This window comes from Gorilla gorilla, chromosome 14 (assembly GCF_029281585.2).
Source record: "Gorilla gorilla gorilla isolate KB3781 chromosome 14, NHGRI_mGorGor1-v2.1_pri, whole genome shotgun sequence".
In the NCBI taxonomy this organism is placed as follows: domain Eukaryota; kingdom Metazoa; phylum Chordata; class Mammalia; order Primates; family Hominidae; genus Gorilla; species Gorilla gorilla.
In genome coordinates this window covers 43,832,704-43,855,789 of record NC_073238.2, presented here as the reverse complement: position 1 = coordinate 43,855,789, position 23,086 = coordinate 43,832,704, and the positions used below count along the sequence as shown (strand labels likewise).

At 51.5% G+C, this 23,086-nt stretch overlaps 2 protein-coding genes and 1 pseudogene across 12 annotated transcripts in view; 2 read left to right on the top strand and 1 right to left on the bottom strand.

Moving 5' to 3' along the window:
- The window catches only part of SLC7A1 (solute carrier family 7 member 1), an 88,153-nt gene extending 79,599 nt beyond the window's left edge, over positions 1 to 8,554 (top strand). For both annotated transcript variants that reach the window (XM_031001307.3, XM_031001308.3), the window contains exons 10-13: positions 98 to 315; positions 576 to 742; positions 1,641 to 1,749; positions 3,331 to 8,554. In XM_031001307.3, the coding sequence (XP_030857167.3) occupies positions 98 to 315; positions 576 to 742; positions 1,641 to 1,749; positions 3,331 to 3,434 (598 nt within the window). In that variant the 3' untranslated portion in view covers positions 3,435 to 8,554. The remainder of the gene's footprint in view (positions 1 to 97; positions 316 to 575; positions 743 to 1,640; positions 1,750 to 3,330) is intronic.
- On the top strand, positions 6,264 to 8,554 carry LOC109025030 (uncharacterized; annotated as a pseudogene).
- Positions 8,555 to 12,490: 3,936 nt separating this feature from the next.
- The window catches only part of MTUS2 (microtubule associated scaffold protein 2), a 694,372-nt gene continuing 683,776 nt past the window's right edge, over positions 12,491 to 23,086 (bottom strand). For all 10 annotated transcript variants that reach the window (XM_055359741.2, XM_055359737.2, XM_063697237.1 and 7 more), the window contains 4 exons: positions 20,641 to 20,739; positions 19,436 to 19,555; positions 16,777 to 16,874; positions 12,491 to 14,967 (listed from right to left, as the gene is read on the bottom strand). In XM_055359741.2, coding sequence (XP_055215716.1) covers positions 14,754 to 14,967; positions 16,777 to 16,874; positions 19,436 to 19,555; positions 20,641 to 20,739 — 531 coding nt within the window. In that variant the 3' untranslated portion in view covers positions 12,491 to 14,753. The remainder of the gene's footprint in view (positions 14,968 to 16,776; positions 16,875 to 19,435; positions 19,556 to 20,640; positions 20,740 to 23,086) is intronic.

Below are 23,086 nucleotides of genomic sequence, written 5' to 3'. Positions count from 1 at the left end.
GGGCAGCTCACTTTGGAGGCTTATTGAGAACTTGAGTTGGTGCACGTCATTTTGCTTGAAGCAGATGATGGCGGTCACACAATACCTTTCTTCCCAGGTATCAGCCAGAGCAGCCTAACCTGGTATACCAGATGGCCAGTACTTCCGACGAGTTAGATCCAGCAGACCAAAATGAATTGGCAAGCACCAATGATTCCCAGCTGGGCTTTTTACCAGAGGCAGAGATGTTCTCTTTGAAAACCATACTCTCACCCAAAAACATGGAGCCTTCCAAAATATCTGGGCTAATTGTGAACATTTCAACCAGCCTCATAGGTAAGAGCTAGCCCTTCCCTGGGGCCTTGCTTGTTGGCATTGCATGGTTTCTAGGCAGTGGAGCTGGAGTTGGGGGAAGGTGCCAGAGAAGATGAGCGTCTGTCTTGCTCCTGGACTGGGACATAGTTACTCTGTGTTAACTGGTTGTGCCTTTGGAAATGGAGCCTCTCTCTCCACAAGTTTAGGGGAGAGCAGCAGATGCCTGTGGGAAATTGGGAAATGGTTGAGTTGCAGCTTGCTGTCTTTTCCTTCACCCTTAGCTGTTCTCATCATCACCTTCTGCATTGTGACCGTGCTTGGAAGGGAGGCTCTCACCAAAGGGGCGCTGTGGGCAGTCTTTCTGCTCGCAGGGTCTGCCCTCCTCTGTGCCGTGGTCACGGGCGTCATCTGGAGGCAGCCCGAGAGCAAGACCAAGCTGTCATTTAAGGTGAGCAGCTCGGCCTAGGGAAGGAACCCTGGTACACAGACCCTGGCCCTCCTGATGCCTGGCCAACCCTGCGTGGGCTCAGCCGGGCCTGGGTGCTCCCGAGGAAGGTTTTTGCTAGCCAGCTTCAGGTAAGATGGGGCAGGGGTCCTGAGGGCACAGAGAGGACCAGACCCTGGAAGGAGGCAGCAGCCCTTCTCCCCTGGACGTTTCCCTGAGTAGTCAAAGGCAGGCTGACACCTTCCTGCATGACACAGGCCAAGGGAGACCTCGCCAGTCCGTGGATATTCGGCATCCATTTCTGAATTCTCCGGAAAATAAATGTCCCTTGTGATCAGTGTTTTATGAAATGTGCTGCCTCTTCCCCAGAGAGTATCAAGGGTGCTGCTGATGAAGCCACTTGCCCCTAAGTTTATACATAATAGCAGACCCCAGTGGAGCAGTCCCTCCGGGGTGGCGGGATGCTTCTCGTAAATGTCTGCTCAAGTTGATGCATGAGTTTTCCAAGCCTTGGAGACGGGCAAGGCTTCTGCATTTTTAGATTACACAGATAATAAAAAATGTTGTTGACCTTAGAGGTAAAGTGGAGGTCCATCTTCTAGTCCTTTCTTTAGCAGGAGAATCGCAACAGAGAAAAATGAGAATGGAGCTCATTTGGCCATTCAGAGCTTAGAATCAAATCCCCACCTACTAAGATGTACCCTTGGGTGTGTTTGTGTGTGTGTTTGGGTGCGGGCTGTGTGTGGGATGTGGGAGTGGGGGTGGGCACTCCCTCTCTCTTCCCCACGCTCGCCTGACGGTCCCCGTCACTCTCAGTTGTGCTGCCTTTACTAGACAGTTTTACTGAACTATTGGAACTGGCGCCATTGCCATGGATTGAGGCCACCTCGTGTCTCTTCAGGTTCCCTTCCTGCCAGTGCTCCCCATCCTGAGCATCTTCGTGAACGTCTATCTCATGATGCAGCTGGACCAGGGCACCTGGGTCCGGTTTGCCGTGTGGATGCTGATAGGTATGTGATGCTGCTGCCAGCACGTCCCAGATCCTGGCTTCCCCTGGGGGTCTCCCTTGTTTCAGATTTCATAACAGAATGACGCACATCCAGTCAGCAGCTTTCTCGAAGATAATGCTGAATCCCTGGTAGGCTGTGAGTCCTCTCCTCCCTGTTAGATACTTTTTGTTTTCATTGCTTCTTGTCCAAACTATTTATTCTTTTGGGCAAGACCTTGATATTAACAGGAACAAGGTGATGAGTCTGCTGCAGATAAGGTACCAGTTATTTTCACCCCAGACAGGAAAGTCTGGCCTGTGCCTCCTGGCCCCCTGGCCTGCCCAGCACCAGATTGGTACGGGCACTAGGCCCAGGCAGGGTGGGTGTCATGGGCTCCTCTGTGATGGTGTCTTCTCTGTGGAGGGAGAGTGCTTTGGAGCCTATGGGAGATGCCACTAGGGTGGGGAGCTTCCACATGAGATAGATCACCAGGGGTGGGTGCAGACTGTAGTCCCACGCCTCTGGGCATCTCGCCCCAGGGGCTGGAGGGGAGGATCTCATTTCCTTCCCCTCAGCATCTGAGTCATAGTGCTGATAGCCAGGAAAGTGGCCCTGGCCATTGCCCCTCAGGACCATGTCCCTACAGCCTCGCAGCCCCAAGTTTGCATGCTACGGGCAGATGGCTGCTGCCTCATCTCCCAGGGCCCTCGAGGGGTGCTTTTCCTCCAGGAAATACTTTGCGGCCCACTGTCTGCTGGCATCAGGGTGGGTCCTCATTCTCTGCAAAGTCCAGCCTCTTAGACAGACGTCTCCTAGAGCCTTTCTGAGAAAAAGCTGCTCACAGCTCACTGTGGCCACTTCCTCCAGACCTGGTGAAGGCAGAGGGGTGCCTCTTCCCAGCATCCCTGTCAAAGTCCCTGTTTGCAGGCGCCTGAGCTCCTTTCCTGGGCTGTGGGTGGCTGAGTCCTTGCTTTAAGGCCTGTTTTCCTGTGTCAACCACACAAGGTGGCCCCAATTACCTGGGGCCATCTGGCCACAGTCCCTGGGCAGGTGGTTAGAAGCATAGGTCCTGGACCCACCCTGGAGTCCTGTGTGCAGGAACAGGCTGTGGACTCCTGTGTGAAGTCCATTCCTGGGGCTCAGTGTCTCCTGCAGTCTGACGCTCAGTTATGTGGAGAAAATGGGCAGTGGGACTGTCCAGGCTGAGAGCCTGGAGACCTCCAGCACCTGTGGGAAACCCCATCTCCATAGTGCACATTCCCGATACTCTCGTGGCCTCAGGGGGCATCAGGGGGTTAACCTGAAGGACCCGATGGCCTCTGGTGGCCCTGGCCCAGCTGTTCTGTCTGCTCAGGAAACACTGCAGCATAAGGCCGTCCAGAGGAATGTAGGGCTTTGCCAGATGTCGAAGCAGACAGTGGCCTTCGTGTGGCAGCTGCTCCAGATGTGGAAAGGTCACAGGGGCCGCTGGCTGCGGGCTCATGCCAGGCAGGGGCAGGCCGCCTGAGAGGGTTTGCTGTGGGACCGCCCTGGGCTCTGAGCCCTGCCTGCGGTGGTGCAACCGGCGGTCTGTTCACGCCCGTCTCTGCTGTCGGCCTGCAGGCTTCATCATCTACTTTGGCTATGGCCTGTGGCACAGTGAGGAGGCGTCCCTGGATGCCGACCAAGCAAGGACTCCTGACGGCAACTTGGACCAGTGCAAGTGACGCACAGCCCCGCCCCCCGGAGGTGGCAGCAGCCCCGAGGGACACCTCCAGAGGACCGGGAGGCACCCCACCCTCCCCACCAGTGCAACAGAAACCACCTGCATCCACACCCTCACTGCAGCCGAAGGTGCAATTACTTGACCTGCAGCCCCAGCCCACCCTCGGCTCTGCAGCCGGTTCTCCGGGCCCTGGTCACCTCCAGACAGCTGCCTGGCCGGGGCCACTAGGCTGCGGCTGGCCACTGTGTCTCCTCACTTCTCTGAACAAAGCAGTTCCTCCCCTACCAGCTCAGCCCCGAGCTGCCGCAGCCTCAGGCAGAACGGAGGTCACCTTCTCTCCTTATCTTGGGAGCCAGGCCTTCCTCCCAGGGACTGTTCTGGGATTGAAATTGTGCATACTCCAAACTTTCGCAGCCATCTTCCCGCTCAGCCCCAGACACCCAGCAATCAAGCCAGATGAGTACCACAAAACAGTGTGTCCCCAGCAGCTCCCCACCCCAGAGCCAAACGACAGTAGTGCACTTAAAAAGGAAAATCAGGCCTGTTGTCCTTCTCCCGTTGCATTCAGATGGGTCATTAGGGCTGGACCTTGCCTGCCCCTTGGCTTCTCAGGGCTTTGCTCTGACACCATGACAGCTGCCCGGGGCTGGGCAGCAGGGCTGAGGGCAGCTGGCTCCTCTCAAATGAGGAAGAAGGGATCACTCCCATTAGGGATCAAGGGATCCCTTCCCATTAGGGAAGAAGGGATCACTCCTGCTTTGCTTATGCATGTGTGTGCACATGTACGTAAACCAGGGACCTTCAGCTCACGGCCTCCAGGCCTGGGCCAGTTCTTGCTGCTCCTGCCGTCTCCCCCGACTGGCTGTGTCCTGAGTAACTGGAACATGAGACTGTATCTGCAGGACTGGCCCCATGGTGGCCGAATTAGAAGTCTGTTTCCTGTGAGTCGCCACCATTCACTCAGTCTTGCCCTCCCATGCTTTGGAGCCAGTCTGGTGGCTCCTGTAAGGTTCTCAAGGCTGGTGGCAGCTCAGTCTGGGGTCAGGACATGTCGGGGTGATGCGTTTCTGGCCCTGACATAAGCTGTCTGGCCTCTCTGTGACATGATGAAATTGAAGTCAATCCACAGTCCATGAAATTGTGACACTCCACCAGATTAAGTTAGGGCATAACATTAACTTGGAAATGGCCATGTCATCACCCCTGCGGCTGTCCTACAGCTGAGATGCGTGGGTTGCAGGGGAGGTGATTTCTAGGCATATTGCTGTCCCTTTTGTGTATCTGTCATCCGGATGCTTTGGACCCCACGCCTCTGCAAGTGGGAGAGACCCGAGCATCCTCCCCACCCCCATAGCTCCAGTGCACGCCACCCCCACCTGTCTTGCCTGGGTCGGGGCTTGCTGCCAGCACCATTTCACACACACTCCTTGTAGATGGAAGCCAGAGGAAACCTGAACGTGGGTGGAGCGTTCCACTGAGTCTACTTCAGGAGACAGAAGGCCCGTGCTCATGGGGGAGGAGGAGGGACGTGGGCATTTTGGACACCAGGGGAAATGGAAATGCTGCTTTCAAAACTTAGTTTCCTTTCCATTTCTTCCTAGTCTGGCCTTTGACACAAATCTGGTAGAAAGAAGCCTGATAAATTGAGGGCACTTGTACCCTCCCTGTGCCCCCAGAAGGTTCTTGGAGAGAAGTGCAAGAATTTGTGAACACGGCGGTGGAAGGCGGGTGGATGGCCATGGGCTGGGCCTCCGTATCAGGCCTGCTCACCTTGCTGGGAGCTTTATTCTGATCTCATTTTGAATGTTCCAGAGGGAGCATCGTAAGAGCCCAGAGCTCCAATTTCCAAAGAGTGGTATTGACATTTATGGAGATTGGTGTTGTAACATATTTTGATAAATACTAACTTATTTTGTTGGGATTTTGGTTGTCTCTTTTCTTAGGACCTGGTAGTTATTTGCTTGATTTTTTTTTTCCGTTATTTTCTACATAGGCAAAGAGAACTCAAGGGATAGACAGTCTCCAAGAAAAGTGAAGTGGTGGGAGAGAATTGCTTTTTTTTTCTTTTTCTTTTCTCTAGTTTTTCTTTCTGGCTGAAATTTCCGTGCAAGACAGCACCCAATAGACTTTAGAGTTGACATTTGACATTTCAGTGGACGCCGTGGCTCATTTTGTAGATTCAGAAGGTGTGTCTCCCCTGCTCCGAGTCTCATCATGGCAGCGTGCTGACAGCTGGGAGTCTGTGGCCTTCCTCACACAGAGGCCTTAAAGCTGGACACAGAAGCACGCCTAGGCTGGGCAGGGATGGGACCCGTGCCCCCTCCTTAGAGGACGGGCTTCCTAGTTAGGAAAGGACACGTGGGGGTGCCTTGCATAATAGTTCACTGGTCACCGTGCTTTTATGAGTAGTGTATTGTGCACTTGCCAGGGGTTTTCTCTCTGTGTGCGAGGGGAGTGATTTAAGCAATGGTGTCTGCAGTAAGCCTTACAATTTTAATAGACTTTTTTCTTATCATATTCCTCATTTCTTTCCCTGAAATAAAAATACACACAAGCGAAAAAAAATGATAGTTTCACATCTCTTAGTTCCCTTGCCCAAACAAGAATATTCTTAGTTCCGCTGGCCAGGATTTTCCTACATAGTCAGAACTTACACATTACTAGAGGCACACCCACCAAGGAGTATTGTGTCTACTTTTATCTGTGCACCAGCCACAAATAAATACCTGCATTGGAAAGACCCATTTGTGATGGGTAAACATCCCTTCCTGTCTCCCACAACCCCTGTGACTGCCCTGCATGTGTTCATGACCTCCGAAGGCCCAAATTCATGAAGCAGCAAACCCAGCACATCTCCACCCCCCTGCCTCAGGCCCTCTGCTGAAGAGGGGGATGAAGTGGGTCTCCAGGGATGCAGTGGGAGCCTTGTTGGCAGCTGGCTCAGGAGCCAGCTTACAGGAGGGCAGCTCTGCAGTTGGGAGGGGCACTGTCCGGAGGAGACCAGGCCTGTACACACCCCCACTCTACTTATCATCCCTGCTCACACCCCCTTGGCCGAGGCTGTGTGCATTGGATTTATTTTTCCAAATCAAGAGGACAGAGTGATAGATGCATTTTCCCCAGGCTGTCTCAGAAAGGTCACTAAATGTATACTGTTGTCAGAATTGCTGAGGTCTCCCCCAACTTTTGGTTTTTGCAGCAGCAAAAACTCTTTCCACTGCGACTTATTTTCTCTCTCAGGCAGCCAGCCACCTGGTCCCTTGTGCTGACTCTAGCACAGTGGCCAGGATCCGATACGAGTCCAGGGGTGACCGCAGGGTGGTGGAGGCAGCGGGCTTCTCCACCTACCCCAGCCACCAAGGCCCTGACGCACTGCCTCCTGCACCTTCAGCACATCCCTGTGCACAGCTGGAAGGGTGCATGGCCCGCTCACCTTTGTCCAGACGGGTAGAAACGCTGATGATACCAGCTCCTCCCTGCCATGCCCCTGCCACGGAGCAGACATTGTGAACTGGCTGGTGTTTGCAGTCCCACGTGGTGTGACCTCCAGCCCAACCCACGGTGGAGACTGGAGATAGGGCAATGAGTCTGGTAGGGGGCACGTGGACATGCCCCATAAGGGCCCCACCCAGACTTATAGGCAAGGTCCTGGGCATTGCACGACGCAGGACTCAGTGCTGAAGCAAGCCTGCCTGGCTCTGTGCCAGGGCCCCTCTTCTGATTCACACATCCCATTTTTACACAGACCCTTCTTTCTTAATAAAGGCTGACAGTTCTGTTGGCAGCCAAGAACCCACACCATGAAGACAGGGAGTGAGGGGTCTTTGTGCCCAACTCCAGCACAGCTGCGTTCTGGGGTGTGTGAGAGGCATGTTCGTGTCTGTGCGCTGGTGGTCTCGTGAGACAGTTCCGAGGACGGGGAAATTGCAGGGTGGTGGGGGCATGAGGCTTATATGTGGAACTGATGCAGAGTTCGCCTGCAGACGGATCTGGATATACATTATGTATAATTGTTACGTGTAATTTAAAATATATCTGTTTGCCATCGTCATGAGAAGATTATATGTAAGGCTCTGAAGGGAGAGGGAGATGTACATTCTGCCAGGCTCCTGTGGACCTTATCCGAGTCATGAAATTGATTACTGTTGATCCAGTGGTGCAAGAAGCTACACTCCATGTGTCATCACGCTTATGACTCCTAATGTATTTTTAAGGCAAAAAATGTCAGCCGACTCCATCTTCACCCCTCGATTCCTCGAGTCCAGCCTTTCTGTGCCAGTGCTTCACTGAGCCACAACGCTCTCGCCATCGGGACCCGACTGGGCCTGGAGTCTCGGGGCACAGTTGCCATGGAGCCCTCCTGGGTCATTCTACAAATGTGCTGAGTGCCAGCTGAAAACCCCACAGGAGATGGAGTACCTTGGCCAAGCTTAAAGAGAAGATTTTCTCAGGGTATTTATTAGTGTGTCCAGCAGGGTCAGGAAGCAGGATGGAAAGATGCATTCAGACTGTTAATTTATTAACAAGGCAAATGATTTTGTGTTTCTTGATGACAGACTATTAAGTTTGGGACTTATTTTCCCATTTGAGAAGTTATAATATATATTTAAGATAAGTTTCCTGCTTAAGTTGTGCCTTTCAGCTTCAATGAGTTTAAGGAGCACTAAGGGTAATGATACCAATGAGGGTTGGTTTATTATCAAACCTGAATAGCTGTGGTTTCTCCAGTAAATATTTTCTTCTACTGAACATGGAGCCATTATTAAGAGTTGTGTGTTTTTTATTATGTACATTTGTATTTTTTTTGCTTGTTTGATGTTCTATTTTTCTAATAGTTTTCTTATAGTTTCTTAAAGTTGTGATACTAGATTTAGATTCCGATGCTAACTGCAAATCAGGTTGGTCTCTGCTGGGTCTCTCCTGCTTTTATTTTACTTCAAGGACAAGTGTAGTTGTCGTCCACCACCTTTCAAAAAATGTGAAACTGCCCTGCCTCCCCTTTTTGCTAACAACACTGTGTACATTGACCACTTCCTACCATACTTTATGTTGTAAAATCAAACTATTTTGTGGTACATTATCTCTTGCTTCTGCAAATTCTAATAAATTCTATGGCTTCCATGTGCATGGTGTGATCTCAAGAATCCTAGCGGGTCTCTCCTGGGACCCAGGCCTGGAAGTGCCTCATGGAGAGTTCCAGATCCCACTCTGCTTCCCCACAGCCCGTGACTTTAGTCCTATCTTCTCACTTTCCTGTAGCCATTTGGGGAAAATCCTTATTCCAACAATTTGAGCCTCAACCAGAGAATCCCTTGAGCCCCCATTTTGGATCTCTGATACTGCCTGCAGATTTATTTGGCTTTGGGGCCACAGAGGTCTTCCTTCCAACCAAGCTGTTGGGGTAAAGCAGCTCAGAGGCTGCCAGTTGTCAGGCATTTGCTGAAGGACTTGGTCTCTGGCAACAAAACGCCCTCACCTGTTGCCGCCCCAGCCTGTGCTGGCCTGCACACACACTATCCTGTTAGAGGGAGCAGAGTGCATGCAGGGCGGAGGGGCTGTCGGGGAGTGTAGCTATCCTGGTAATTGTTACTATCTCACTCCCTCAACTCCCTTGAGAAAGGATCCATTTTTGCACTAGAGGTAAATTCAGTCAAGTGGGCCTTAATTCCCAGACAGTAAAAGGCAGTGATTCACAGCGGCTATACCAGAAGATCTGCTGCCCAGAAGATAAGGTTTGACCTTTGAGTTTTGTCAGCTGATGGATGGTGCTGAAAGCAGACACCCAGGGAGCTGTGCAGAGAGGAAGGCAGGCGAGCTGCTCTCCGGGCCCCAGCGTGCCTATGATCTGGAATATGTGATGAGCATCTGCACCTGAAAGCATCATGCACATTTCGTGTTCCTTGGCCACACAGAAAGCCAGACCACAGAGCTTGCATGGTGGGTAAGCAAGATTGTGCAGCATGCCCCTGAGACACAGGTTGGGAGTGGTTTCTGACCCAGTGTAATTACTGCGGGAGGTTCTGCTGATGCAGAACCTGATTCACAAAAGGGGCCAGCTTCGCAAAGCAGCCCAGAGAGCCTGATAGGTTCCAGAATTGGGAAATAAGCATGGGGCATGCCTTGTTCCTGGATTTTTGTATGTGTCCTATAGGAAGGCGACCTCTGGTCCCTAAGGATGACTTTGAGCCAAGTGCAAGGTGGACCCCAGTTCCTGCAGCGCCACACTGCCACCTAGTGGCTACTGCTTGGTGCCGCACAGACAGCTTGAAAAGGCCATGCCAGGTCTTTCAGCAGTCTCTTCGAAAATCCTGACTGGTGGCTCCTCAAGGTCCTGTGGGGCGATGCCAGGCTGTAGGCTTGAGGGGTACCACCTGGAGAAAGTTTTCCCTTGCACATTTTGGTTATGAAGCACCTCTGGTCATTCAAAAGCTGCCTCCAAATGGCATTTGCAGCAACAAGGAAGCCTGTGGAGCCATGGCCTGGGGTGCTGGCCTGGCTTCCAACTTCAGCCCAGCCCTTACACCACACAGACCTGGGCAGGGTCTGAGGCTGCAGCAGGGAGGGCTGGAACCAACTACAGATAATCCCATCAACCCCTGTTCAAAGGGAACACTTCAGTTTTACCAAATTAAACCTGTCCACTCAGCCATAAATACAGCCATTTAAAAAACACGTGAGGAAAAGTCTTCAGGAATGAAACAGGCAGTATGTTTGCTGATGAGGGGAACAGCTTTTTGGCTCTTGGTGTGGCTGAGCACTTAATCCCAGTGGATCTGAGACTGCGTGGGGAAGAAAAAGCTGTGCTGGGTGGGACTTTGCCATGGATGCTTTTAAATTCTCCTTAAAACAATGCACCTGATGAGTGCCAGCTGGTTCAGAACCGCTGTTCCCACAATGCAGGAGGAGGGACGAAGCCCAGTGCCTGCCGCGTGAATTTGGCGGTGCAGTCATGTGAGAAGCCGCTATGCACAGTCAGCAGCTGCGTGGCAGGTGCTCTCTTCGTGTCTGTGGTGTGAGTGCCTTAGAGGGAGGAGGCATGGGCACCCAGGAGGTCTGTACACATACAAGGGACAGGGCTGTCTGAGCTCGGGGCTGTAGGGCATCCCGACCCTGCCTGGCGCTGGCACTGGAAAAAGCTTCCTGACTTAGTAAGATTGGCCTGCATCATCACGCTGCGGTGAGAGTGACCCAAGCCTCGCCTCAGAAACACCAGATGTCTGTCTTGGTTTTATTTTATGAGGTTTGGGGCAAGAGGTTTGAGAGATGCAGACTGGCTAACAAAAATGTATTTAGCAAATTTAATTTAAGTGAATTAACATCTGTCTTAACCACCAGAATGGCTTACCAGCCTTCGGGATTGTGTGTAGTGTGTGTATGTGTGTGTGTGTGTATGTAAGCATTTGACAGACTCTCACGTGGGCAGGATTCTCACCACTTGGTGGTTACAGATGAGGTGACAGAGTGCAATCCCAGAGTCATTGCTCGAAGCGTACACACTGATGCAGCAATGGCTTTGAGAACATCCTTCAACTTCAATCGCAGGTGGGAAGCTGTCCAACCATTTGGTTTCCACCTGTGCTTAACTCCATAACTCCCTTCTTGCTAGGGGGATGCAAGTCTCCCACACAGGGAGAGCCAGCTCTCAGGGCTCCTTGGCACAGAGGAGGTCAGTGAGTGAGTTGACTTCCAGAGTCTCCTCTGCCTACTGCAAATGAGCCATGGAAGGGGACACCATTCTCCATGGACAGTGGAAAGCTGGCTCTAATCTCACCTCCTGCTCGTGTTGGTGGCTGCCACCCATTTGCTCCTTTGTTATGTGGAGGTGCTGCCACCTGCCTTGTTTACCGCATAAGGTGGGGTAAGGACAATGGGAGGGGGTCATTATGAAAGTGAAGGGTGCTCAAGACACCCCAAAAGAAACAAACAGGTTAGGACACGTGGCCAGATTATTAATAACTAGATTGCCATTGATATATCGGGATGACCCAGAGGTGGCCCTGGGGTGTTCCCTGTGAGGTCCGGAAGTGAATTGTGTGTCTTCAAAGGGTCTGCTGTTCACTACTTGTTCAGGAGGGACTTGCTGATCTCGCTAAAATAGCTGCCACTCCCACAGACCCTGCAAAACCACCACAGGGAAACTGCGAACCCAGCTGTCTCCCTTGTGATGGTGCCAGACACCTGTGGGACACTCCGAGGTCCAGCTGGCTAAACCGGCTGCAGCCCAAACTGAAGGCCATCGGGATGGGGGGAGCAAGCACTTTCAGGTCGAAATGAGTGAATGACCTTTTATGCCCTCCTTTCAGCCAACTCCAGCGCACCCGGCCTTGCAGAGCAGAGGCACTGAGCTCCCACGTCCAGGGGAGGGGCTGCTCAAGCACCCAGGCTGGAGGGGTGGGTGCAGGGACCTGGGACCTGTGGAGTCAGGGGAGAGGGGGTCTCTATAGACTTCTCTCACGGACCATCACCCAACCCCGGCACACACAGAAAAGGGGTCCAGCCTGCAAATGCCACCCCCCTTGCCTCCCTGCCTGGGATCCCCAGCCTGAGAGGGACAGGTCTCCAGTTACATCAAGTAGATATCGCAGAAAGTCCCTCAAGTTTATTTTAATAGGCTTTAAACACAAATATGCAACACAAACTGTAGGGGCAGGAAAAGGGATGTTGTGACCCCATTCATTCAACTAATCACGGCCAGGGCTGCCCCCACCCCCACCCATTCTGACATCCAGCCAGAACCTTGTCCCAGCATGTGGTGGGCAGGGGCGGCGGTGGGGGGAGCAGGCCGCCCACACATCTCCCAAATGCCACGAAGAGACAGGTGGTATCTGGTGGGTCTGTCTGAGGCAGGTGCAGAGGCTGCAGCATCCGAACGTGGAAACGTCGCTCCAGCCTGGACGGGGACAGAGGCAGACGCCACGTGGAGAGAAATCCGAATTCTGATGGTGTGGGGGGTGTGGAAGAATCGAGAAGGAGGCACAGCAGCTGCCGCCCCATGTGTTTCGGGAGCGGTGATGGCTCAGATGAGGAGCCATACATGATGGGTGTCCGTAACAAAAGAAAAAAAAAAACAAACCACGAAGCCAGGGCCACGTGGAAATTAGCTCAAGTACCCAAGGTCAGGGCAGGTTAGGGCAAAGCTCTCACCGAAGTCCACCTAATGAGGAATTACTTAGTGCTAACAATGCTACAACTCTGACCACAGCAGCCTAATACACTGTACCACGTTCTAGCATCACACGGAAGTCAGTATTGCTGTGTAACTGCATTTAGCAGGTGCGGCTATGTAAGCGGTTCCTAATTCGGACAGCTAAGCTGTAACTGAATTTGTGTTTGCAGGTTGTGCCTGCTACTAGAATAAATACTTGTGTATTTAGTAAATGTGGCATGATCTACTCTAATGGAATGCCCAACTCAATATCACAGTATCATGCAGAGCCACTAAAGCAAAGAGAAATGGTGGTGTTTCCATGTGGATATACTGTGTACGTCCCCAGAAGGAGCAAGACCCTTGGAGGTTGGCTGGAGATGCACCTGAGGCCCGGAAGCCCAGCGTGGACTCATCCTAGGGCCAGGGACCATGTCTGCCTTCACGTTGGCAACACGTGTGCCAAGCAGGCGTGCCCTGGACAAGCCAACCCCGTCCGCGGGCTGTTTTCTTCCCTGTTCCATGGCTCCGGCCCCTGCAGGACCCCCTCATGGTTCTTCTCACCTTGGGCACACTCAAAGACAGGCCTGTGCTCAGGACAATTTTGGGGGGGTCTCAGGGAGAAAGTGCAGGGTCTTTGTCACATACAGGAAACAAGGGCATCATCATCATCACCATATCTGTTAAAACTACTTCTTCCTTTTGTGTATCATGCTCCTAATCTTCCACACCACTACATGAGTACTGTTCATATCCTAATTCTACCATTTTAGAGACAGATGCCAGTCCAGGAGCTGGTGCCCCCTGGCTGGCTGTTTCACTGGGCTCCTCTGTTTGGGAGAACCTTCTGGGTGTAAGATGGGAGCACGGTCAGCAGCAGCGTTGCCTGATCATCCAGCAGGAAGTGGAAGTGGGTTTCTGGGTGGTCGTGTGATGATCTAGCACAGCTCAGAACTGGTCCCCCGGGACAGAAATGGTGTTTTTTTTCTGGAAGCCCCTGCTAGAACTCCTGAGCCATCTCAATGCGCAGTGAAGGGGTTGAGTTGTAGAACCAAACTGAAGGGGGGCTGCTATGAAATGGGGGCCTGAGGGTCCTATTTCAAAGAGTTGATCATTTACAGCATCGCATCAGAGTGAACCACATGGAAAGCTGGAGTGATGTTCCCCCTCTGTGCCTGGTCAAAATACAGACCTTGGCAGCAATTTCCTTCATGAGGATGGAGCGCGAATGGGCACAGTCATCTGCAAGGTCATCCTCACTCTTACTCAAAGGTCATGCTCTGCCATGTTTTCCGGAGGGTGCAACAATAGCTTAATGACGGAGTCTGAGATGCCATTTAGGAAAAAAGCAAAACTTGTGTTTACAAGACTATTAGAGATGAGTCACTGTCATGGGTAACATCTGCAAAACTGCTAAACCCCCTTAGGGTTTCCCACTGCTCTCCCTTATCTGCTCATGACAGGAGTATCAATAATTAAAACTTGCGAATGGAATAATAGTGATCTCACATCATGTTGACTAAGAAGCTGATTGTTCCAAAGGCAGTTACCGTTCACAAATAGCTGGTGTTCGTGTTAAAGAGAGTACCACTTGGTGGTGAGTTGAAAGGCGCTTCTTCTCTGTATCTTTTTTTTTTTTCCTTTTTCTATTTTGGGTAGAAATATTCCTGGGAAGCGAGATAGAAATGCATTTTCATTTCCCAATAATTCTTAGGCACAAGTTAGAAAACTGCTGACCTTCACTAAAATATGTCAGCACTTCATGTTATAAAAAATGAAATTCAGAACCGCAGCATGTGTATATACGTATATCTAAATATACACACATATCGGTGCAGTACACAATGATTATTCAATGCATATTGAAAACTGAGCTTTTTGTAACTAACCTGAAATTCTGCAGTGAAAGTTCATTGCTCAAGAACAATTGCAAGTGTCTTTCTTTTGGCTCTAACTATGGTAAAACGTTTGCACATCAGACTTTACCATTTACACATTCCTAAGTGCCGACACCAGGGCAGTCTTACATGGGGATCAGAGGAGGACGCGCCTAGGATGCATTCGCAGCTACTGAGCATGCGCACAGGGCCAGCTCCGGCGACAGCGGGTCAGTGCTCCCTCAGGGTGGAGACCGGAGGACGAGAAGCCGGAGCTCCCGCAGGCCGTGTAGTGGCGTCATCTGGGTGTTGTGCTGACTCTGGCCGGAGAGGAGGGCCCCGAGGAGGAGCCGCGGTAAACGGGAGATGTGGGCGAGAGTTTAATCGGACTGGTCGGGTCCCCAGTTTGGAGCTTCCAAAGCAGCTCTTCATTGGTTCGGCTCAATCTCTTCTTCTCCTGGGTTTCCTTCTCAACATATTCCTGGAGGTTAGCATTTTCCTCCGACAGCTGTCTGCATGCGCACAATAACAAATAAGTAGCAATCATGCTAGTGGACACTGAACCTGAGGTCAGGACAATGGTGCAGGGCAAAGGGAGGAGGCCATGATGCCCACAGGGAGAACAGGGACCAGGGTGACCCAGTGACGAAGAACTTTGGTTGAATCATGATTTCCATTTGGCTCAATGACACATCTCTTCCCAGAGCCTCTCTGGCCAATACCCATCATCCCACAGGCCCTCTGCCCGGTCAGGGGAGGCACTGGCTGTCCACTGGACAGAGCAAAGGCCAGCGACTGAAAGGAGGGAAGTGGAGAGCTGGAGTGGGTATGCTGCCCGGAGGCTCCGAAAGGAGAGACAGCCGCGCAGCTGGCAACTGACAATGACAACAGCACAAGAGCAGTGAAGAGCCGCGGGCCTTCCTGAGACTGCCAGGAAGCTGGGGGTGCCTTCTCCTGGCCTCCCTGCCCCAGGCTTGTGCCTCCACGACGGCAGGTGTCCTCCCCTGCTGGAAATGCTGCTCTAGGGGTCTGTGTCTGCCTGCTAGACTGGGAGCTCTTGAGGACAGAGGCCAAGGCTCTGCATGCTGAACTCCCAGCATCCAGCTGGTGCTAGGCACATAACAGGTGCTCAGTTAATGTTTGCCGATAAAGGCTGGTGGGTGAAAAAATGAATCCGAATTGCTTGCTTTGTTGCATTTTTGAAGAATGACAGCACCTCTGAGGAACTGACAGGAGTAAGTACATATGCATTTTAAAGCTGGACAGACTGAGGTCCAGAAAAATCACCTCTGTTGGATAAAGTCTGCACTTGCTCTGCTGACAAGGGCACCTTTGCAGCTTCCGGAGCAAAGAGAGCTTGCTGCCCCCAGCACAGCCTTTCCTATGTGCCTCTGAGGTGAGAACAAGATGCCTGCACTAGGGGCTTAGTTATGGGGGCAATGGCTGTGTGTCCATTCATGCATGTGTGCAAGAGCATATGTATGTGAGAGAATGTACATGTGAGAATAAGCATGTACATGGGAAGTTAAGCGTGCACGTGTGAGTGTGCAAACATGAGGGCATGTGAATAGGTATGAGGGATTGTATGAGTGTATGAGTGTGTGCGTAAGTGTATGAGAGTGAGTGTGCATGAGTGGGAATACGCAAGTGTGTGTGTGAGTGAGCATGCAGTGCCTGTGTGAGTGCATGTGAGTGTATGCATATGCACGAGTTATGTGTGCAAGGGTAACACACCATGGGTGAGCGCTGAGGAGCCTAGCTGAGTTGAGTGGGCAAGGGTTCAGGCCTGGGTCTTACTGATATGGCTCAGCCCTCATGGAAGAGCAGCTGATGAAGCCAAAACCCTGCTTTATCCCCGCATTGTGCTGTGTGAGGGAGGAGCCTGAACACCTTTCCTTGAAAGCTGGGGCATCTCAGAGCAGGGCCCCACAGGGACAGGCAAGACCTGGATGGAAATTGTGAATTTCTGGAAGTTGGGGTATCAGCCAGTGGTGGCTCTCTTTTTAGCCTGGGAACACCCAGCTGGCCCTCCTCTCCTAATCTCTTCCAAAAATAAACCCCTTCCCCTCCCAGTGCCGCAGGAGGACCCTGCTGCACACTTTTGCTGATTTCACTCATTTCTCCCAAGGTGGGGCCCGTTGATATGTGGCCAGGAATAGGCAAGATGGCCGCAGGGGTTTGTTCTTGTTCTTCAGGTCTTAGGGGAAACAGCAAGAGACTGTGGGGAAAGACTCACAGGCCAGAGTGAGGGAAACTGGATGTTGCAACAAAAAGAAGCTCAAGAGGAAAGCCACTTTGTAGGTGACACCCAGCCCACCTACCTGGTGACAACTGTGTTTTGGTCAATCCTTGCTTTGAGGTCTTCGTTCTGCTGTTGGAGAACCTGGATCTTTTCTTCTAGGATAATGTTCTTTTCTGCCTACAAAGGAAACAGTGTTTAAGAGGCTCTAGCAAGGCCATAAAATAGGGAGTAAACCGGTGCCCTCAGCTCTGGGCATTGGAGGATTATCAAGAACAGCATTTTGCAAACATCAGTTCGCAATGCTTTAGTGGGTTGTAAAATCAGGTCAGAGGAATGTGACCAGCATTTCTTCTTTAAATGAAACGGAATAGAAAATGCCCGTGTGCACTGTAGGTAGCAAATTTCAGATATTTTTATTTTATATATATCATGTATCAATGTGTGTGTGTGCGTGTGTGTGTGTGTGTTTCTGATGTAAAATGTATTTTTTATAGTGAATGTCCACAGGCCCTTGCCATTGTCAGAGATAAGCCATGAATACCACTAGGACCTCGTTTGACTACTGGGTCTCATGGCTCTTCCCAAAGGGTCAGCCACACTGCAGCAGCATCCTTGGCCAGCCTTGCGTGCACGACATGACATTCTGAATCAATGGAGGGAGGAAATCTAAATAATGTAAGCACGCTTTTTCCTTTTGAAGCTACAGGCAGCCAGGAATGCAAAGCCCAAGAGCAGCTGGGTACATTATCCCCAAATCCCATCATCCCATGGCTGTTACTCCCTGGCAATTGATGCCTTTCCCTCTGTTAGCGTGTCCTCGAGGGCCTGAGACCTAGCTAAAGTACAGTTTGATTCTAAGACCAATTTAGAAATAAATTATTTTCTGAAAAGAATGTGACAAGTTCACTGTTAATGTAGTTAATATTTAAAGAAAACTGTCCCTTTTCCATGAACAGGACTTAGGAATCCTAGCCACAGGACTGGCCTCTGTCCCCGCTCTTTAGCAAGACACCTCACCCAGCCCTCACTTTTGCTCCCAGGAGATGAAGTGATCAAGTAGGTTCTTTTTTGCCTGGAAAGGTTTCTGGGATGAGAAGCCATATGGGCAGGCAGAAAGCCTGGAGCATGGCTAAAATCAGCCAAGTAAACCCAGAGGTTTGCTGGTGACGCAATGCAAATGGCCAAGCCAGGAGGGGGAAGATGGGTGGCTGCTCTCAGAACAGCTGGTCCCCACACTGGCAAGGCTGCAAGGCAGGGTTCAGCTGAGGCAGGCGCTGTCCTGTAGCTCCCCGCCAGCCCTAGGCCTGGCCTGAGCTGGGAAGTCCTGGGCTGCTGGAGGGTGCAGAGTGGTCAGCATCACCCAGAATCTTGGCGACAATCCAGCATCACCTGGTCTGCCCCCATTAACTGCACCCATGCAGCAAGAGATGTCTGCAAAAAGGGATGCTTCCAGAGAGAGAGGTGACATGGCCACCAAATGCAATGGGTGGCCCTAGATCAGCTCCTGGCTTGGTTATACAGATGCGAGGGACATTTCACAAATGGGGAACTTTAAAAATTCGATGAGATGATCAGTTCCTGCCTGAGATGGCAAGCTAAGGATATAAAACACTTATACAGTATAATATGTGGGCCATGTGGGTGGGTGGGTGTGTGCCTGTGCACATGTGCACGCAGATACTACCTTACAGAGAAAAAGTTCTGGAAAGCATAAGCACTGGTAAGAATATGATGTTATAATCTGCTTATTTTTTGTTTATCTTATTTCATAATTTTCCATGGTACACATATTTACTTTTGATAGTATCAAAAGTTTATTTTTAAAGTAACAATAATAAAGGGAAAAAATAAGAATCTGAGATCCTGGGGCCAATTTCCAGATCAAGATGGGCTGCCCTTGGACCCTTGGAAGGAGGCTTCTCCTCCACTCCCTTTGCACACTTTTCTGGGACTCTAGCCCTGGCCAGGGGCTTGTGCCCCACGGTAGAGGGTGAAATCCTGGGTGTTCTGTGCCCCCTAGGGAGTGCCCTTTGCTAGCTCTGCAGGAGCCAGGCTGGTGGGCTGAGGTGGGTGAGCGTGGGTGAGAGCAAGGACTCTGTTCTGGACTGAATGTTTGTGTCCCCCCAAATTCCTATGCTGAAACCTAACCCCCAAAGTGATGGTATTAGGAGGCAGAGAACTGGGGAGGGGATTAGGTCCTGAGGGTGAGCCCCTGTGAATGGGATTAATAGCCTTAAAAAAAGGGCCCCAGGGAGATCCCTGGCCCCTTCTGCCTTGTGAGGATTGGAATCACTGGGCCAGGGCTTCTTAGCTCCATTTCTGCATCTGTAAAGCGGCTGGTGGCGGCAGCTGCTCCACAGGCAGCCGTAGGAGTTAGGCGCAGGCTCGGGGAAAGTGCTCCGTGCAGTGCCTGGGCATCAGGGATGCTGCATTGTGCTGGGTCCCCACACGTCCCCAAGAGAGGGCGAGGAGACAGCACAACTGTGGGAAAACCAGGGCGAAGCAGAAAGAGACTGCCCATCAGGAAGGCTCCAGAGTTGGACAAGGTGAGGCCACCTCCAAGATTCCTTATGAGAGCTCCTGGCTTCCTGGGAAAGGCCAGCTGTGGGATTTTCTGCTTGGGTGTAAGCAATCGGCAGGTAAGGGACACACCTGGCTGAACACCATCAACGATGACATCAGTGATGACAGCAGGAATGTCATGGAGGTTACTCTCCCGAGCAAACAGACCAACTCACCAGCTTTTCTAGCTCAAGAATCTTCTTTTCTTGCTCGTGTATTTGCTGATTCTTCATCTCTAATACCTGCTTCAGACTCTTCATGTCTTCTTCCAAGTGCTGATAAGGAGCCAATGCAATCTACAGAGGCAGAGAGCCATGAGCTGTTGACCAGGGCTCCTGGCAAAACCCAGTATTAACCAATGTCACGAATCCAGCTAAATCTATCCTCCTGGGACAAGCGCCCTGATGGCAATTGCAACACCAAAGAGAGAGGATGCTCACAGCCTTCCCTGATAAAGGGGCCCTGCTAGTTTCCCGCTGAGAACCCTCCTAAAATCCAGTTCTGTGGGGGAACAGGTGAGACATGGCCATCAACCACTGGAAAGTCTGACTCCAGAATTGCTGGGGGCTGCCAGCCTATGCCCAGCAGGGAATTCATGGGGTAGAAAGAGTAAACCCAACACTGGCTTTTAACATTCACCCGGCCGACTTGATTCACCAGGTAGCTGGGACTCTTATAGGTCCCACCTATGCCCATAAAGAGCTCAGGCATAGGAAATGAGCAAAGTGGTTTAAGAAGCAGAAAAGCCATTTTAGAAAAAGTCATGTTGGAGTAGTGCTGCAGGATATAACAAATTAAAATATAGTGTGTCCTGTTAAATCCAAATTCAGATAAATGACATTTAAAAAAATTCAGTATAAGTATTGCATGGGACATACTTATACTCAAAAATTTATCTGTAATTCAAATTTAACTGAGTGTCCTGTATTTTATTTGGCAACCCCATGTTAGAGGGAAGGAGTTTTGCCAGCTTTTCTGGAAAAAATTCCCCTCAACTGAACGCATGCTGCAGCCAAAGCTGCCCCCCATGTCAGCTTAAAAAGTTGCGGGAGAATGGGCTGGAAGGGGTGGTCAGGCCAGCTGGGGGGGGGGGGGGTTTCCAGACCATGCTTATCATAGGAGCCCCACGACTCCAGCTGGGGAATGCTGTGGAATTTGGCAAAAATAACACGTAGCTGGAGAAACCCACAGCTGCTGTCTGTCTCAGGGGAGAGCTGCTGACAGGAATTGTTTAAAAATCCAGGGGAGGTCGTGACCAGTTGTCACTTCAGCAGCGGATTCACAGACAGGCCTTGTCTTGGGACGAGACTGCTGAGGGAGTCCCTCGGCATCGCTGGGGCGGGATCCCTGCGGGGCTGGAAGCCTGGAATCCAGAAACTACCTCCAGCTGCTCCTCTGTGTTCTTCCTCAAGGCCTCTTCGAAGCGGCGGGCTCTGTCCCGCAGAGACTGGCTCTGGAAGGTCAGCGTGTCCACCTGGTCCTGCAAGTAATGATACAAGGAGTCCAGCTGGGGCCACTACAGACAGCAGCCACCACAGCCTGGGCAGCTGTAATCAGCAGGCCACCACTGTGCCCTGGGCATCCTCAGAGTGTTTCCCTTGGGGCTGAAGAAAGAGGTGCCAAAGGAGAGCCCCCACAACCACACGACAGAGGATGATTTCCCCCAACACCTGCCCTCGGCTCCCTCCTTCTTAGTGCTTTGTCAGAAAGACACCACAAAAACACTGAACTGGGGGCATTTCACAACATCTGACCCCACAGAGGCAGACAGTCCTCAGAGAGAATCCTCAGAGGTGCCTCTTGTCCAGGAGGCACCTAGCCCCTGGCTTTGGGAAGGACCGCGATGAATGTATTTCAAAGATGTATTCTCATTTAGGAAGCTCAATCCAGAACCCTTCAAACCCTCCTTGACTTCTTTCTCTCCCTTGGGACCCCTCCCACATCACCAAACCTTCTAATCACCAAGTCCATAATCAACTCCTGCCATCCTGCCTCCTGAATGTCCCTAGAACCCACAGAGTCCCCTGAGCTCAGGCCACTCTGCCGGCTCCTTCCTGGCACGGCTCCTCTTTTTCTCTGAATTATCACTCCTTTGCCCTCACACTGCAGTCAGGCACTCTTTCTAATGTGCAAACCAGAACCTGTCCTTCCCCTATCTCCTCCTCCACTGCCTTCAAGGTGCAGCGCACACTCCCTAACACAGCATCCTCCCAGCCCCGCTGCCTCCCTTTCCTCTCGCAGCCAGCTCTCCTGCTGGCAGTGCCTACCTCCAGCCAGCTCCCTCTCACTCCCGCTTCACTCTGGCTCCCACACAGTCTTCCTGGCCTCAGAACTGGGTTGCATGTCCTTGATAGGAGCTGCCACGTAAGCTGAGTCCACACAGTCTCCTCCTCCCTGCTCAGACCTGCCCCGTGGCCAGACTGGCGCTCCCAGCCCTCAACCTTCCTATGCCTGTCAGCTAGGCAGGCAGCTGGACACTCTCCACCTGCAGGCTGAAGGAATACAGGCATGTCTACGGAGACACTGCACCCCTTCCCCAGGTCCCAGGGCAGATGCACCTGCGCTGACCCTGCCCCACTCAGCTCTGGCCATGACTCTCAGGACCACAGGCTGGGAAAGGACCACTGATGCCCAAGGAGACCTTCACCCTTCATGTCTCACTCATGCAGACCAGTCCAAAGCTCTTTGCCCAGGACCATTTCTGTAATATCAAAACACAGAAACTAGGATCTCCCATGAACTCTTCTAAAAAATATATAGATATAGATATAGATATATAGATACACACACACACATATAAAGAGAGAGAGAGAGAAAAAGAGAGACAGAGACAGAGACAGGGTCTCACTCTGTCGCCCAGGCTAGAGTGCAGTGGTATGATCTTGGCTCACTGCAACCTCCACCTCCCAGACTCAAGTGATCCTCCCATCTCAGCCTCCCAAGTAGCTGGGACTACAGGCGTGCACCACCACACCCAGCTAATGTTTGTATTTTTAGCAGAGATGGGGTTTCGCCATGTTGCCCAGGCTGGTCTCGAACTCCTGACCTCAAGTGATCCACCCGCCTCGGCCTCCCAGAGTGTCGGGATTACAGGCATGAGCCACCATTCCTAGCCTCCCATGAACTTTTCTGGCAAGAGAAATGGTATCATCCCACCAAATAATGGGAAGTGATATTGAGAATGCTAATAAGTGTGCACAGTGACACTAACATGGGAAGTGCTGGGCTTGACTGCTTGCTTTCTTATGGTGGAGGACCCTGTCTGCAAACCTCCCTGAGTAGGTTTCTTTTCCTCTTTTTTGTTCTCTTTTCCAGTTACTTCCTTTTTTTTTTTTTTTTTTTTTTGACAAAGACTCACTCTGTCACCCAGGTTGGAGTGCAGTGGCATGATGTCAGCTCACTGCAACCAAGCCTGCCGGGTTCAAGTGATTCTCGTGCCTCAGCCTCCCGAGTAGCTGGGATTACAGGCTCCTCCCACCACGTCTAAGTTTCTTTTTTTTTTTTGAGATGGAGTTTTGCTCTTGTTGTCCAGGTTGGAGTGCAATGGCGCGATCTCGGCTCACTGCTACCTCTGCCTCCCGGGTTCAAGCGATTCTCCTGCCTCAGCCTCCCGAGTAGCTGGGATTACAGGCATGCACCACCACGTCCAGCTAATTTTGTATTTTCGGTAGAGACAGGGTTTTACCATGTTGTCCAGGCTGGTCTCAAACTCTGACCTTAGGTGATCTGCCCGCCTCAGCCTCCCAAAGTGCTGGGAATACAAACGTGAGCCAATGTGCCCGACCCACATCCGACTAAATTTTTGTAGTTTTAGTAGAGACAGGTTT